Source organism: Eriocheir sinensis, chromosome 61 (genome assembly GCF_024679095.1).
Source record: "Eriocheir sinensis breed Jianghai 21 chromosome 61, ASM2467909v1, whole genome shotgun sequence".
Lineage (NCBI taxonomy): Eukaryota > Metazoa > Arthropoda > Malacostraca > Decapoda > Varunidae > Eriocheir > Eriocheir sinensis.
The window spans coordinates 9,025,733-9,039,608 of NC_066569.1; the positions used below are offsets into that span (position 1 = coordinate 9,025,733).

Sequence of the window (13,876 nt, forward strand, 5' to 3'; positions counted from 1 at the left end):
TGTGAGAGGTGGTGTTAGTTGTTGTAGTGGTAGTGATGGTGGTGGTATAGTGATGTCAGTGGGTGCGATGGTGTGGTGAGTGTGTCGTGTGCGTAGTGATGGTGGTGGTGATGGTGTGAGAACTGTCGTGGTGATGGTGATGAATAGTGAAATAGTGGTGATGGTGGTGGTAGTGGTGGTGGCAGTGGTGATGGTGGTGGTGGCGTGTGCGTGCGCTTGCATATATGTGTGTGTGTGTGTGTGTGTGTGTGTGAGAGAGAGAGATAGAGAGAGAGAGAGAGTGACGCAATATCCACAAAAAAAACGAAATCTCTCTCTCTCTCTCTCTCTCTCTCTCTCTCTCTCAGTAAATTCAAGTAAATTCAGACTGCACCAAATTATTCTTCACCACCATTTGAGTGCGAGAATGTAATGAATTCCCGTCTTGAGTGATCCAGTGACATACGATTGACTCCTTTAAAAAAACAAGCTCGACCGACACTTCCTTCAACTTAATATCAACTAAAGTAGAAATGCAAAGTTTTGGAGGTGTATCATTAATGTAGAATCACTTAAAAGGCAGATCACCTAGTCTGGACCATGGGATCTGTGTGGTCTGAATGTCTATGTAAATCTGTGTAAATCTCACTCCAATGGACCAATTAGAAATGCAGGATTAATATTAACAAAAACAAGAGAGAGAGAGAGAGAGAGAGAGAGAGAGAGAGAGAGAGAGAGAGAGAGAGACAATGGAGTATGTGTGGTCTGAATTTCTATGTGAATCTGTGTAAATCTCTCTCCAATGGACCAATTAGTATAACAGTAGTAATAACAACAACAAAAACACGAGAGAGAGAGAGAGAGAGAGAGAGAGAGAGAGAGAGAGAGAGAGAGAGAGAGAGAGAGAGAGAGAGAGAGAGCGCAGGAAGACGGAACAGCAGACCTAATCTCATTGCTCTTATCTCTACACGTGATGCAGATACCCACAACACGAAGATAAGGTCAAGATAAGCTCCACTCTCTCCACCACACGCCCACTCCACTCAAGCCTACTCCACCCCAGCCACTGCAACCCTAATCCCTATATATCCAGCCCAATCTAGCCCAATCACCCTCAGTCCAGCCTAATACAGCCCAATCTATAGTCACCGTACCCTAAACAGACCCCACTTCACACCTACCACCGCAAGCCCAATCCCTCCGTTGCCCATCCAGCCCAATCTAGACCAATCACGCTCAGTCCAGCCCAATCTATAGTCACCGTACACTAAACAGACCCTACTTCACACCTATCACCGCAAGCCCTATCCCTCTGTAGCCCACCCAGCCCAATCTAGACCAATCACACTCAGTCCAGCCCAATCTAGACCAATCACACTCAGTCCAGCCCAATCTTTAGTCATTGTACACTAAATAGACCCTCCTCCAGCCCTACCACCGCAAGCCCAATCCCTCTGTAGCCCACCCAGCCCAATTTAGACCAATCACCCAGTCCAGCCCAATACAGCCCACTCTATAGTCACCATACACTAACCTGACCTTACTCCATCCTTACACCGCAAGCCCAATCCCTCTGTAGGCCACCCAGCCCAATCTAGGCCAATCACACTCAGTCCAGCCCAATACAGCCCAATCAAGTTCAATATAGCTCGTTCTCGCCCAATCCAGTCCAATCTAGTTCAGTCTATCAGTTAATCTAAGTGACTCCGTGGCTCAAGGGCCAATGCGACGGAGATGAGCACTGAGGCCACGCGCAGCTATTAGATATGCCCCTAACTTTACCTTTCCTAAATATCCTGAAAGAGCCGCATTTTGCCGACCACTGTTCTCGACCAACCCAGTCCAGTTCAAGTAAATCTAAGAGAATCTCCCTCTAGGCTTGTCCAATCCAGTCCAATCTAGCTCAATTTTAACTTCTAATCTTTCACTTTAGTTAAACACGAGCAGTCAAACCTTCTTATCTCGCTCCCAAGCAATCTCACTGAACTGACATCACGCCTTTGTAACGGCACTCTGATGGACGAAACGCTTGATCTGAGTCTTGGTCTTGGCTTGGGAGTAGGCTAAGTTATTTATTTGTTTTTAACGGTCACATTCTTAAACATTTTCGGCGCCCAAGCATACATATTCGACAAGGCTTTCGTAGGAGTTTGGGGCATTTTCAGGGGGAGTAGTTTTATGACCCTGGTGGTGGTGTGACCCTTCTTTTGCACCATGAACGTAAGGAAACATCAACAGAGACGCAATTAGCCTCTTTTTTTTAGCCTCGAGAAATTATTGATGTAGGAGATGAAAATGTCTAAGGATACGGACTTCAATCTCTTTCCTACTCCTCTTCCTCTTCTTTCTCCTTTCTTTTCTCTTCGCCTTCCTACTTCTGTTCTTCCTCCTCCTCCTCTTCCTTTTCTTCTTCTTTAAATCGTAGCTCTTTCTTCCTCTTTCTGTGTACTCTTCCTCCTCCTCCTCCTCCTCTTCTTCTTCTTCTTCTTCTTTATATCAAAGCTCTTTCTTCCTTTTTCTCTGTACTCTTCTTCTTCTTTATATCGCAGCTCTTTCTTCCTTTCTCTATACTCTTCCTCCTTCTATAGTAATCCATCTATCTTAACCTGCTACCAAGACCAAGACCAAGCTTTTCGCCCTCTGTTGTATCTAATCTATAGCGCTAACCTTCCCCCCTCACCCCCCCCTCACAAGCCCATACTCTATGACACACGAAGTGACTAACTATTTATATCTTATCAACGGAAATCTCTCTAATGTGTTATGAGACGACACACACACACACACACACACACACACACACACACACACACACACACACACACCGGATATTGCACCGTACATATTATTTTTTTTTTTTCAGATTTATCACACACGGAAAGACAGATAGAGAGAGAGAGAGAAGGAAAAATTGAGAAAATATATACAAGTTTGTGGGATTCGTGTAAAAGAAACTGAGAAACAACAAGGAATAAACATCAACAACAACAACAACAGCAATGAGTGACGCGCAAATATCTCTGGTAAGTTATTATTATTATTTTTATCATCATTATCATTACTACTACTACTATTACTATTCTTACTTCTATACTACTATTACTACGCTCTCTCTCTCTCTCTCTCTCTCTCTCTCTAACTCACTTTTATTTTCTTTCTTATAAGTACTAAGTAAGACCCATATTCTCAAACATTACGGGACTTACACACAATATCATAAGGCTTTCGTAGAGGTTGTTATGGGCGTTCCAAGGGTGGTTTTATGATCCTGATGGTAGACTGACGAAGCTTCTGTACCATGAACGTGAAAAAGCTTATTAGAACAGTGATATCCTTTACGTGCGAGGCGGAAGCGTCTGAGTATACCGACGTAAGACCAAAATAATGTGTGTTGGCGGAGTGATGATAACAGTTAGCGAGATACAAGGAGATAGGCCTAAAAGTATGCAGGATATGTGATAGTGCTCTTTAACTATTTCCTCACTAGTACACACACACACACACACACACACAGGAAGTAGTATCGGCGAAGAGTGTGTACAACTTTAAGGAAAAACTGGACAAATACAGATATGGAGACGGGACCACACGAGCGTAAGCCCAGGCCCTGTAAAACCACAACTAGGTAAATACAACTAGGTAAATACACCATCCCTTCACAGTCCCTCCCACCGTGAATGACACCTCCAAAACCTGACAACGCTCAACACCACCGCCACATCCCTAACCTAACACCCCTCCACACACCTAAAGGCTTGTGTCGGTACTCTCTGATGATTCCGCCGCGAACATCAACTATTTCCAAAGTCCAAAAGGAAATCATTCGGGTTCTCATGAGTGTTTTTTTAGGTTGATTGTATAGAAGAAGGGTCAAACTATCATCAGGGTCATGAAACTACTCTTGGAAATGCCCCAAACTCCCATGAAAGCCTCGTCAAATGTGTGAGCCTGGGCGCCGAAATGATTAAGAATGTGGCAATGGGAGGATTTTTCAGGCTGTATGTATCGGCCGACTCGTCAGTTTCCTCGTAGTATTTGTCGACGTAAAACACAATGGCAGTTGCACAAGTTCTTGCTCCCCAGATGTAGTCTGGGTAGGGTCATGGATTGTCAGGAGAGAAATACGGGTTCTACGAACGTCTCATGAATTAGCAGTGAATGGAATGAATAGAACAAGAGACCCCAGGAACTGGTCGGCGACCCCAGCGAGCTCTGAACAACCGCCCAGCGACCTCTCAGCGACCTCAACGAGTCCGAGTTAGTCCCTGAGGTATTTCAAAGATTTCAAAACGCCTCCGCGAACGGAAAACAACAACTTTTGCCGACCCTGATGACTTCAGAAATTCCTCAGCGAATTGTCGGCCACACCTCAGAGATTCCTGGGGTCGCAAATAAGTCGCCCCACTGATGTGACACACCCGCACCCCTAACACAGTTCTAACCACAGTAACCTAACCTATCGTAACCTAATTAAACCAAACCTAACCTAACCTAACCTAACCTCACCACCCCGTCGCCCACAGATCGAGAGCGCTGCGGCCGGGGATGCAGGCGCCGTGGAGGCCGAGTTGCAGCGGGGCGCCGAAGTGGACCAAACGGAAGACGGACGCACGGCCCTCCACTACGCATCCGCCGAGGGCCTGCAGGATGTGGTGAAGGTCCTCCTCTACTTCAAGGCCAACCCCACCAAGAGGAGCAAGATGGAGGAGGACAATGGTGAGGAGGAGGAGGAGGAGGAGGAAGACGAGGCAGAAGAAGAAAGAGAATGGAGGAGAAGGAGAAGACGAAGGTGGTAAAAGAGAAGAACGAGAAGAAGTAGAAAGAGATTGATGTGCGGGTACTAATACTAATACCAATACTAACACTAATATTAACTATTTATACAGGTGGGACGGCTTTGCACCTGGCGGCGGAGGGCGGTCATTTGGAGGTGATGGAAGAGCTGCTACAGGCGAAGGCGAACCCGGAGGTGCTGGACGCTAAGGGTGAGAGAGAGAGAGAGAGAGAGAGAGAGAGAGAGAGAGAGAGAGAGAGAGAGAGAGAGAGAGAGAGAGAGAGAGAGAGAGAGAGAGAGAGAGAGAGAGAGAGAGAGAGAGAGAGAGAGAGAGAGAAACGAAATAGCCTGTTCTTTAGCTCTTTCCTCACACACACACACACACACACACACACACACAGTAAAATATTGAGAAAGGGAAGATGTTTGAGAGACATAAAGAAATATAGCTTCCCGCAAAGAAATACAGAGGTTTGGAACAGACTAAGTGAGGATGTAGTATCGGCGAAGTGTGCAAATCTTTAAGGAAAAGTTGGGCAAATACAGATACGGAGACGGGACCACACGAGCGCAAGCCCAGGCCCTGTAAAACCACAACTAGGTAAATACACTCCCTAACACACTCCTCCACATCCTCCTCAGGGCGCCAGGCATCCCACAGAGCAGCCTCCCACGGCCAGAAACATGCCCTCGAGGTCCTATACAACCACGGAGCGGACATGGACGCTCGGGATGCCGGGAAAGCCACGCCTCTCCACTTCGCCGCCTTCAACGGGAACTTGGAAACGGTGAGGTGGCTGGTGGAGGAGGCGGGCGTCGCCACTTCGTACAAGGACAAGAACGGCCGCCAGCCCAAGGACGTGGCCAAGAAGTTCAACAATAATGCCGTGCAGAAGTACCTCAAGAACAGCAGCGGGACGGGGAAGAAAGGAGGAGGAGGAGGAGGAGCAGGAGGAGGTGGTGGTGGTGGGGGATCCTTGGTAAGTAGGCTACATGAGTTTGTTTCTCTACTCCTTCCTCTTTCTCTTCTTCTTTTACCTCCTCCTCCTACTACTACAACTACCACTACTACTATTTCTACTACTACTACTATTACTACTCCTGCTGGTCAAATTACTTAACGCATTCTACGTAAAGGACAAAGTATAAAAAGCGAGGACAAAAGACGTTATAATCACCTCCATCACCTCTCTTTCAGTTCGGCGGCCCAAAGGCTCGCAGAAGCACGCGGGAGACGAGCCGTGACCGCATGTCAGGCCGCGAATCCTCCCGCTCACGACACCAACTCAACGAATCCCCAGCGCCCTCCTCTGAACCCGAGTCCCTCCCCGCGCCCCGCCGCCAGGACTCTGCAGATGGGGACAGGAGTGTGGATAAGGCGCCCTCGCAGCCCGTCTCTCTCCCCGCGGGTCTGGGCCAAGCTCCTGAAGATATGCGAGCCTCCATGCCGTCCCTGTCCCCCCCCGACTCCCCGCGGAACAGCACCTCGCTAGATCGAAGGGTAGGTTTGTTTTAGGCTTTGTTGTTGTTGTTGTGGTTGTGGTTGTTTGCGGGGTTACAATATGGTTAGGGTTGTTTTAATGTTCTTGTTGTTCTTGTTCTTCTTTTTCAGTGGTTTTCTCGTGTTTATTCTCTTCCTCTTTCCCATCTCGTTACAGACTCTTCGTCCTCCTTCTCTCTTCATACATCCTCTTCTTCCTCCTCCTCTATTCTCTTATCCTCTTCTTCTTCTTTTTTCTTCTTCCCTCTCCTCTTCTTGTCCTTCTTGTTTTTGTTCTTCTTATTGTTCTTTTTCTTCTTCTTGTTCTCCTTGTTTTTGTTCTTCTTGTTTTTTCTTTTTCTTCTTCTTCTTCTTCTTCTTCTTCTTATTATTATTATTATTATTATTATTATTATTATTATCATTACTGTAACCTCTGACCTCTTCCTTGGCCATTTCCATAACGTCAGTTCAATCGCTATCACTCAGCCACGACTAAGCTCTTATATAGTACGAAACACAACCAACCAACTCGTAAAATCGAAAGAAAATCAACATTACCCCATTTTCTTTACTCAGCCACGCACTTCAGGGCAGACTTAAACATTCAGGGAAAGTTGGAAAGTTTCGTTTAGTCGGCGCAACATCTGTGGTCATATGCCGGAGAGAGACAACCATTCAGCGACACCCCCGAACCATCACAACCTAACCTAACCTAACCTAACACAACCTAACACTGTCCCCTTACCCTCGTGTGCCCAGAGCCGTGAGAGAGAGTCCCGCCGGCGTACGTGGAGCCTCGGGGGGTCAGCCAAGAGCCGCCCCGCCGCCAGGGACCTCCGGGGCCAGCTGGAGGAGCTCATGGACATCAAGGTGAGGGAGAAAGGAGGGAAGTGGGAAAGGAGAGGAGGAAGTGGAGGAAAGATGTGTTGAGGAGAGGGGTATGGAGGGAAACGAAGGGAGGAAGAAAAGGTTATGAGGGCAAGGAGGGGAGGAAAGAGGAAATGAGAGAGAGAGAGAGAGAGAGAGAGAGAGAGAGAGAGAGAGAGAGAGAGAGAGAGAGAGAGAGAGAGAGAGAGAGAGAGAGAGAGAGAGAGAGAGAGAGAGAGAGAGAGAGAGAGAGAGAGAGAGAGAGAAAATAGATAGACAATTGCTATACATGACCGTTACTATTTTTATCACACTACTACTACTACTACTACTACTACTACTACTACTACTACTACTTTCATTACAGACCCAGCAGGAGGAGGAGCTGGAGTTCAAGAGGGAGGAACTGTCCAAGCTGAAGTCTGTGCTGAGCCAACTCCAGCAGGAAAAGGTTGTTGTTGTTGTTATTGCTACTACTACTACTACTACTACTACTACTACTACTACTACTACTACAACCTTCTCTTCTCTTCTCATTATCTTTCTATCCTCCCTTCCTCTTCCTATCCCCATCCCCTTCCACTCTTTCTCCTCCTCCTCCTATCCTTCCCCTTTACCACACCTCCTCCTCCTCCTCCTCTTCCTCCTCTTTCTCACCTCCTCAACCTTAATCTCAATCCTCTCTTCCTCTCCTCCTCCTCTTCCTCAGCATCATCCTTCCCGCCCTCCCTTCCTCTTTTTATCCTCCTCTCCTCCCCTTTTCACCTCCTCCTCCTCCTCCTCCTCCTCCTCAACCTTACATCTCAATCTTCTCTTCCTCTCCTCCTCCTCTTCCTCATCATCATCCTTCCCACCCTCCCTTCCTCTTTTTATCCTCCTCTCCTCCCCTTTTCACCTCCTCCTCCTCCTCCTCCTCCTCCTCAACCTTACATCTCAATCTTCTCTTCCTCTCCTCCTCCTCTTCCTCAGCATCATCCTTCCCACCCTCCCTTCCTCTTTTTATCCTCCTCCTCCTCCTCCTCCTCCTCCTCCTCCTCCTCCTCAACCTTACATCTCAATCTTCTCTTCCTCTCCTCCTCCTCTTCCTCAGCATCATCCTTTCCACCCTCCCTTCCTCATTTTATCCTCCTCTCCTCCCCTCTTCACCTTCTCCTCCTCCTCCTCCTCCACAGACCCAGGCGGAGGAGCAGGTGTCGGAGCTCCGTTACCACGTGGAGGCACAGCGACAGCAGGTGGCGGAGGCGGTGGAGGGGCAGCAGCGGCTCAGGGCACACCACCAGCAGGAGCAGGAGTCGGCCATGGTGGGTATGGGGGGGGGGTGGAAGAGGAGGAGGAGGAAAAGAGATAAAGAGGAGGAGAAGGAAAAGAGGTATTGGAGGAGCAGAAGGGGGAGGAAAAGGAATAAAAGATGTGGAACTGAAGGAAAGAAGAGGAAGAGGAGGAGGAGGAGGAGGAGGAGGAGTGGTAGAATTAAGAAGTAGAGAGATGTGGAGGTACTGGAGGAGAAGGAAGATATATGATGCTGGAGGAGGAGGAGGAAGAGGAGGAGGAGGAGGAGGAGGAGGAGGAGGAGGAGGAGGAGGAGTAGGAGGAGAAGAAGACGAAGGAGAAGGTGTGAAATATATAGGAGAAGGAAGAGATAACACAATCCTCCTTCTCCTCCTCCTCCTCCTCCTCCTAACTGTAATCCCTCTCTCCTCCTCCTCCTCTGCAGGGCACCGCGGCCAGACGGGAGGAGGAGCTTCAGGAGTTGCTGGCGGCGGCGCGGAAGGACGTGGACGGCCTGAGGGAGCGTGACACACTGAGCCAGCAGACCATTGAGGCGCTCACGAAGAAGGTGGAGCGGCTGTCCGTGGAGGCGAGGCTGAACGAGGAACGCATGCAGCAGAAGGAGGTGAGGAAGGGGAGGGGAAGGAAGGGAAGGAGAAGAGAGGTGAAGAGGGGAGGAAGGGAGGTGAGGAAGAAAGGAAGGGTGGAAGGAAGAGAGGAAAGGAGAATAGGGAAGAGAAGGAAGGGGAGGAAGGAAGAAAGGGGGAAGGAAGAGAAGGAAAGGAGGATAGGAAAGAGAAGGAAAGGAGGGTAGGGAAAGGGGATGGAAGGGGACTACCACTACAACCACTACTACTACTACTACTACTACTACTACCACTACCACCACCACCACCACCCTCACCCCCTCACCTCCACTCCTGCAGGGGTCGCTGAGGGAGGCACTGCGGCAGGTGGAGGAGGGCACCGCCGCCGCCGCCTCGCTGGCCACGCTCAAGGAGGAGATCGAACACCTCACCTGCATGATGGATGACACGAGGGAGAACGCCATGATTATACAGGTGAGTTTGGGCAGGTGAGCGAAGGGAAGGTGGGGAGGAGGGAGGGAGGAAGGAAGGAAGGAGGGAAGAAAGGGGGGAAAGGAAGGATGGATGGAAGGAAGGAAGGGAAATGGAAAGGTGAGAAGAGGGAAGGGAGGGAAGGAAGGAAGGAAGGAAAGGAAGGAAAGAAGGAAAAAAGGAAGGAAGGAAAGGAAGAAAAGAAGGAAGGAAGGAAGGAAGGAAAAAAGGCAGTGAAGGAGGAGAGAAAAGTATAGGAGGAGGAGGAGGAGGAGGAAGAGGAAGGAAGGAAAAAAAACAGTGAAGGAGGAGATAAAAGAATAGGAGGAAGAGGAGAAAGATTAACAGGAGATGGAAGAAGAGAAAGAACAGCTTGAGAAGGAGAAGGAGAGGAGAAGGAAGAGGAGGAGGAAGATTAACAGGAAATGGAAGAAGAGGAAGAACAGTTTGAGAAGGAAAAGGAAGAGGAGGAGAAGTAGGAAGAGAAAGATTAACAGGAGATGGAAGAAGAGGAAGATAGTTTGAGAAGGAGAAGGAAGAGGAGGAAGAGAAGTAGAGAGAGAGAAAAAGAGAAAAGTATAGGAGGAGGAGGAAGAGAAAGATTAACAGGAGATGGAAGAAGAGAAAGAACAGTTTGAGAAGGAGAAGGAGGAGGAGGAAGAGGAGAAGTAGAGAGAGAGAGGGGCCACTCCTACTACCTCTACTACTACTACTACTACTACCACTACAGAGTCAGCTGGAGAAGAAGATATCGGAGCTGCTTGAACAGAACGAGCAGAAAGCGGATACCATCTCCATGTTATCCGACCGCCTGCGTCAAGCCGAGATGACCTCCGCCACCACGCAGGTCAGGGCAGGTCACGCACTCTTGTTGTTGCTGTTGTTTTCGTTTTTATAAGCACTTCGTTTTCTTATTTTGTTTTTTACTGTTATTTCTTTTCTTCTCTTCTCTTCTCTCTCTCTCACACACGTCTCCTCAAACTCCTTCCATCCTTCTTATCCTGCAGGAGGCGGAGCGGCGGGTGAAGGAGCTGCGAGAGAAGGAGACGGAGAGCCAGTTGACCATAGCCTCCCTCAACGCAAAGATCCAGCAACTCCAACAGAACATAACAGACCATGACAACAAGACCCTGACCTATCATGTACGTGTGTGTGTGTGTGTGTGTGTGTGTGTGTGTAGGGGAGAGGGGGGTAGGGTGTAAGGGGAGGGGTGATTGAAGTATGTATCTATCTGTCTGTCTCTCTATCTATCTGTCAGTTAACTATATATTTTTTTATGTTTCTATCCATTTAACTATCAGTATATATATTTTCTTATCTATGAAGCAATCTATCTATCTGTGTTTATCTATCTCTACCTGTCTCTCTAACTGTCTATCTACCTACGGTTATGTATCTATCGCTCTATCTATCTATCTATCTGTTAACTATATCTTTTTTTCTGTTTCTCTCTATCTATCAACATCAGTATATATATTTTCTTATCTATCGATCAATCTATCTCTGTCTTTATCTATCTCTATCTGTGTTTGTATCTCTTATCTGTCTATCTACCTACGCTTATCTATCTCTCTATCTATCTATCTATCTATCTATCCCCTCTCCCCCCCGCAGAAGCAGCAGCAGGCCAGGATCGAGGAGCTGACGGAGGCGAACGAGGCTAAACAGGTCAGCATCAACAGCCTGTCCAGCGAGGCGGAGCAGATCAACAGACGCCTCAGGGAACAGCAGGACAGCATCGTCTGGTACCAGGTGGGTGTGGAAGGGGGGAGTGGGTGGGGGAGTGGGTGGTAGTGGTGGTAGTTGGGAGGATAGTGCAGGGGGCTGGTGTGGGTATTGATGGTAATAGGTCGATATTCCCAGAAGCCTCCGCCACTCACATCAACAATTTCCACAAGACCAAAAGGATATCAGACGGGTTCTAATGAGTGTGTGTTTAGGTTAATGACACAGAAGAAGGGTCAAATTACGTACCATCAGGGTCAGAAATCTACCATCCCTGGAAATGCTATCCCAAAACTCCTACGAAAGCCTTGTTAAATGTGAGTGTGCTTGGGTGCCTGAAATGTTCAAGAAAATGACCCATAGTGTTAGTGCGTGTTGTTGTTGGTGGTGGTGTTGTTGGTGGTGGTGTTGTTGAAAGAGTAAAAGATGATGGAGAAATAAGAGGCAAAGGAAGATGATAAGGACGAGGAAGAAGTGGAGAAAGACGAAGGAGAGAGAGAAAAAGAAAAGAAAGGAGAGGAAAAAAGTATTGGAGAAGGAGGAGGAGGAGGAGAAAGATTAACAGGAGATGGAGGTAGAGGAGTAACTTGAGGAGGAGCAGGAGGAGGAGGAGGACGAGGAGGATAGAGAGAGAGATAGAGGAGGAGAGATAGAGAGAGAGGGGCTACCATAACCACCATCATCACCACCACCACCACCACCACTACCACTACTACTACTACTACTACTTCTACTACTACTACTACTACTACTACTATCCTCGTTCACACAGGGCCAGGTACAGCAGAAGGCACGGGAGAGCGAGGCGAAGGAGGCGGAGAGGCAGCAGGAGGTGGAGGCGCTGAAGGAGGAGGTGCGCCAGCTCTCCCTTAAGCTGGAAGAGGCGCAGAAGATATCCTTAACACAGGTATACTGATTATGTTGTTGTTGTTGTTGTTGTTGTTGTTGTTTTCCTTCCCTTGACGTTGTGTGTGTGTGTGTGTGTGTGTGTGTGTGTGTGTGTGTGTGAGTGTGAGTGTGTGTGTGTGTGTGAGTGTGTGTGTGTGTAGGGGAGGGGTAATTAAAGTATGTATCTATCTGTCTGTCTGTCTGTGTGTTTGTCTGTTGTCTCCCCCTTACACACACTCCCCCCCCCCCCTCTCTCTCTCTTTTCCCCTCTTTCATCTCCTCTACCTCCCCCAGTCCCTCACACTTAGCCCCCCCCCCTCTCCTTTCTCCCCGAACACAGTATGAGCGAGGCGGGACCTTGGTGGCCCTTCAGAAGCGGGACTCGGCCCAGAAGCAGACCATCAATGCGCTCGAGAACAGGCTTCAGCAGCTCAGCCTCAAGATGGCGGATGCTGAGCAGGCGTCCCTCAGCATCCAGGTGAGAGAGAGAGAGAGAGAGAGAGAGAGAGAGAGAGAGAGAGAGAGAGAGAGAGAGAGAGAGAGAGAGAGAGAGAGATAATTAGAGCTAGGAAGACAGCTGAAGTGAGCGTAAGAGAGAATGAGAGGAGGAAAGAAATGGGAGAGAGGAAGAAGCAGGGAAAAAAATGAAGGAAAAAATAGGTACTCAGGAAATAGCAGAAGGAAGATGATACCGGCAAAGAATGAAGCAATTATCACCATCATCATCATCACCACCACCATCATCATCATCATCATCACCATCATAACCACCATCATCACCATCATCATAACCACCACCATCACCATCATCATCACCACCATCATCATCATAACCACCACCATCACCATCATAACCATCACCACCACCATCATCATCATCATCACCATAACCACCACCATCACCACCGTTACAGAGGCAGCAGCTGGAGACGATTAACAAGCTGAAGGAGGAGCTGGACGAGGCCAAGAGGAACGCAGCATCGAAACAGGTAACAAACAAACAAATAAATAAATAAATAAATGGATAGACAAAATAAATACACAAATAAACTGGCAATGTAAGAATTCTATAAGCGCACACAACAACAACAATAACAACAACAGTAACAGCGCACAATAGCAACACAACACCATCACCACCAATAGCAACACCATCTCCACCACCATCACCACCACCACCCACCAACACATAACACCACCACTACCACCACCACCAACAACAACAACAACAACCACACAACAACCACACAACACCACCACCAATACCACCACCACCAATAACACCACCACTACCACCACCAACAACAACAACAAAATACAACATCTGAGAACACATGACAACTCGAATCATGTGCACTATAACCAGGTAAATACACACACACGTACGTACACTACATATATACACACACACACAGGACCTGGCGGCGTCGGCGGGGGCACAGCAACAGCAGCAGACGCTTCAGGAGTACCGCGAGAAGGACCTGTCGAACCAGCTGATCATCGAGGCGCTGAACCGAAAGATTGACCAACTCTCCGAGGAACTCAAGAAAAACTACACCAACTTCTATTCCTGGCAGGTGAGTGTGTGTGTGTGTGTGTGAGAGAGAGAGAGAGAGAGAGAGAGAGAGAGAGAGAGAGAGAGAGAGAGAGAGAGAGAGAGAGAGAGAGAGAGTGACGCAATATCCACAAAAAAATACGAAATCTCTCTATCTATCTCTCTCTCTCTCTCTCTCTCTCTAGTTAACTACCTCCCTCATTCCCTCCTCTTCTTCCTCTTCCTCCCTCCCTCCTCCTCCTCCTCCTCTTCTTTCCTTCCTCCCGTTTTCTTTCACA

At 48.2% G+C, this 13,876-nt stretch overlaps 1 protein-coding gene across 1 annotated transcript in view; it reads left to right on the forward strand.

Moving 5' to 3' along the window:
- Positions 1-13,876, forward strand: part of LOC126986363 (ankycorbin-like) — a 16,558-nt gene continuing 2,682 nt past the window's right edge. The window contains exons 1-18 of the mRNA XM_050842418.1: positions 1-75; positions 2,843-3,002; positions 4,503-4,695; positions 4,866-4,964; positions 5,396-5,733; positions 5,952-6,254; positions 6,996-7,106; positions 7,471-7,554; positions 8,276-8,404; positions 8,818-8,997; positions 9,299-9,433; positions 10,161-10,277; positions 10,438-10,572; positions 11,045-11,182; positions 11,928-12,062; positions 12,384-12,521; positions 12,958-13,032; positions 13,459-13,620. Coding sequence (XP_050698375.1) covers positions 2,979-3,002; positions 4,503-4,695; positions 4,866-4,964; positions 5,396-5,733; positions 5,952-6,254; positions 6,996-7,106; positions 7,471-7,554; positions 8,276-8,404; positions 8,818-8,997; positions 9,299-9,433; positions 10,161-10,277; positions 10,438-10,572; positions 11,045-11,182; positions 11,928-12,062; positions 12,384-12,521; positions 12,958-13,032; positions 13,459-13,620 — 2,496 coding nt within the window. The 5' untranslated portion in view covers positions 1-75; positions 2,843-2,978. The remainder of the gene's footprint in view (positions 76-2,842; positions 3,003-4,502; positions 4,696-4,865; positions 4,965-5,395; positions 5,734-5,951; positions 6,255-6,995; positions 7,107-7,470; positions 7,555-8,275; positions 8,405-8,817; positions 8,998-9,298; positions 9,434-10,160; positions 10,278-10,437; positions 10,573-11,044; positions 11,183-11,927; positions 12,063-12,383; positions 12,522-12,957; positions 13,033-13,458; positions 13,621-13,876) is intronic.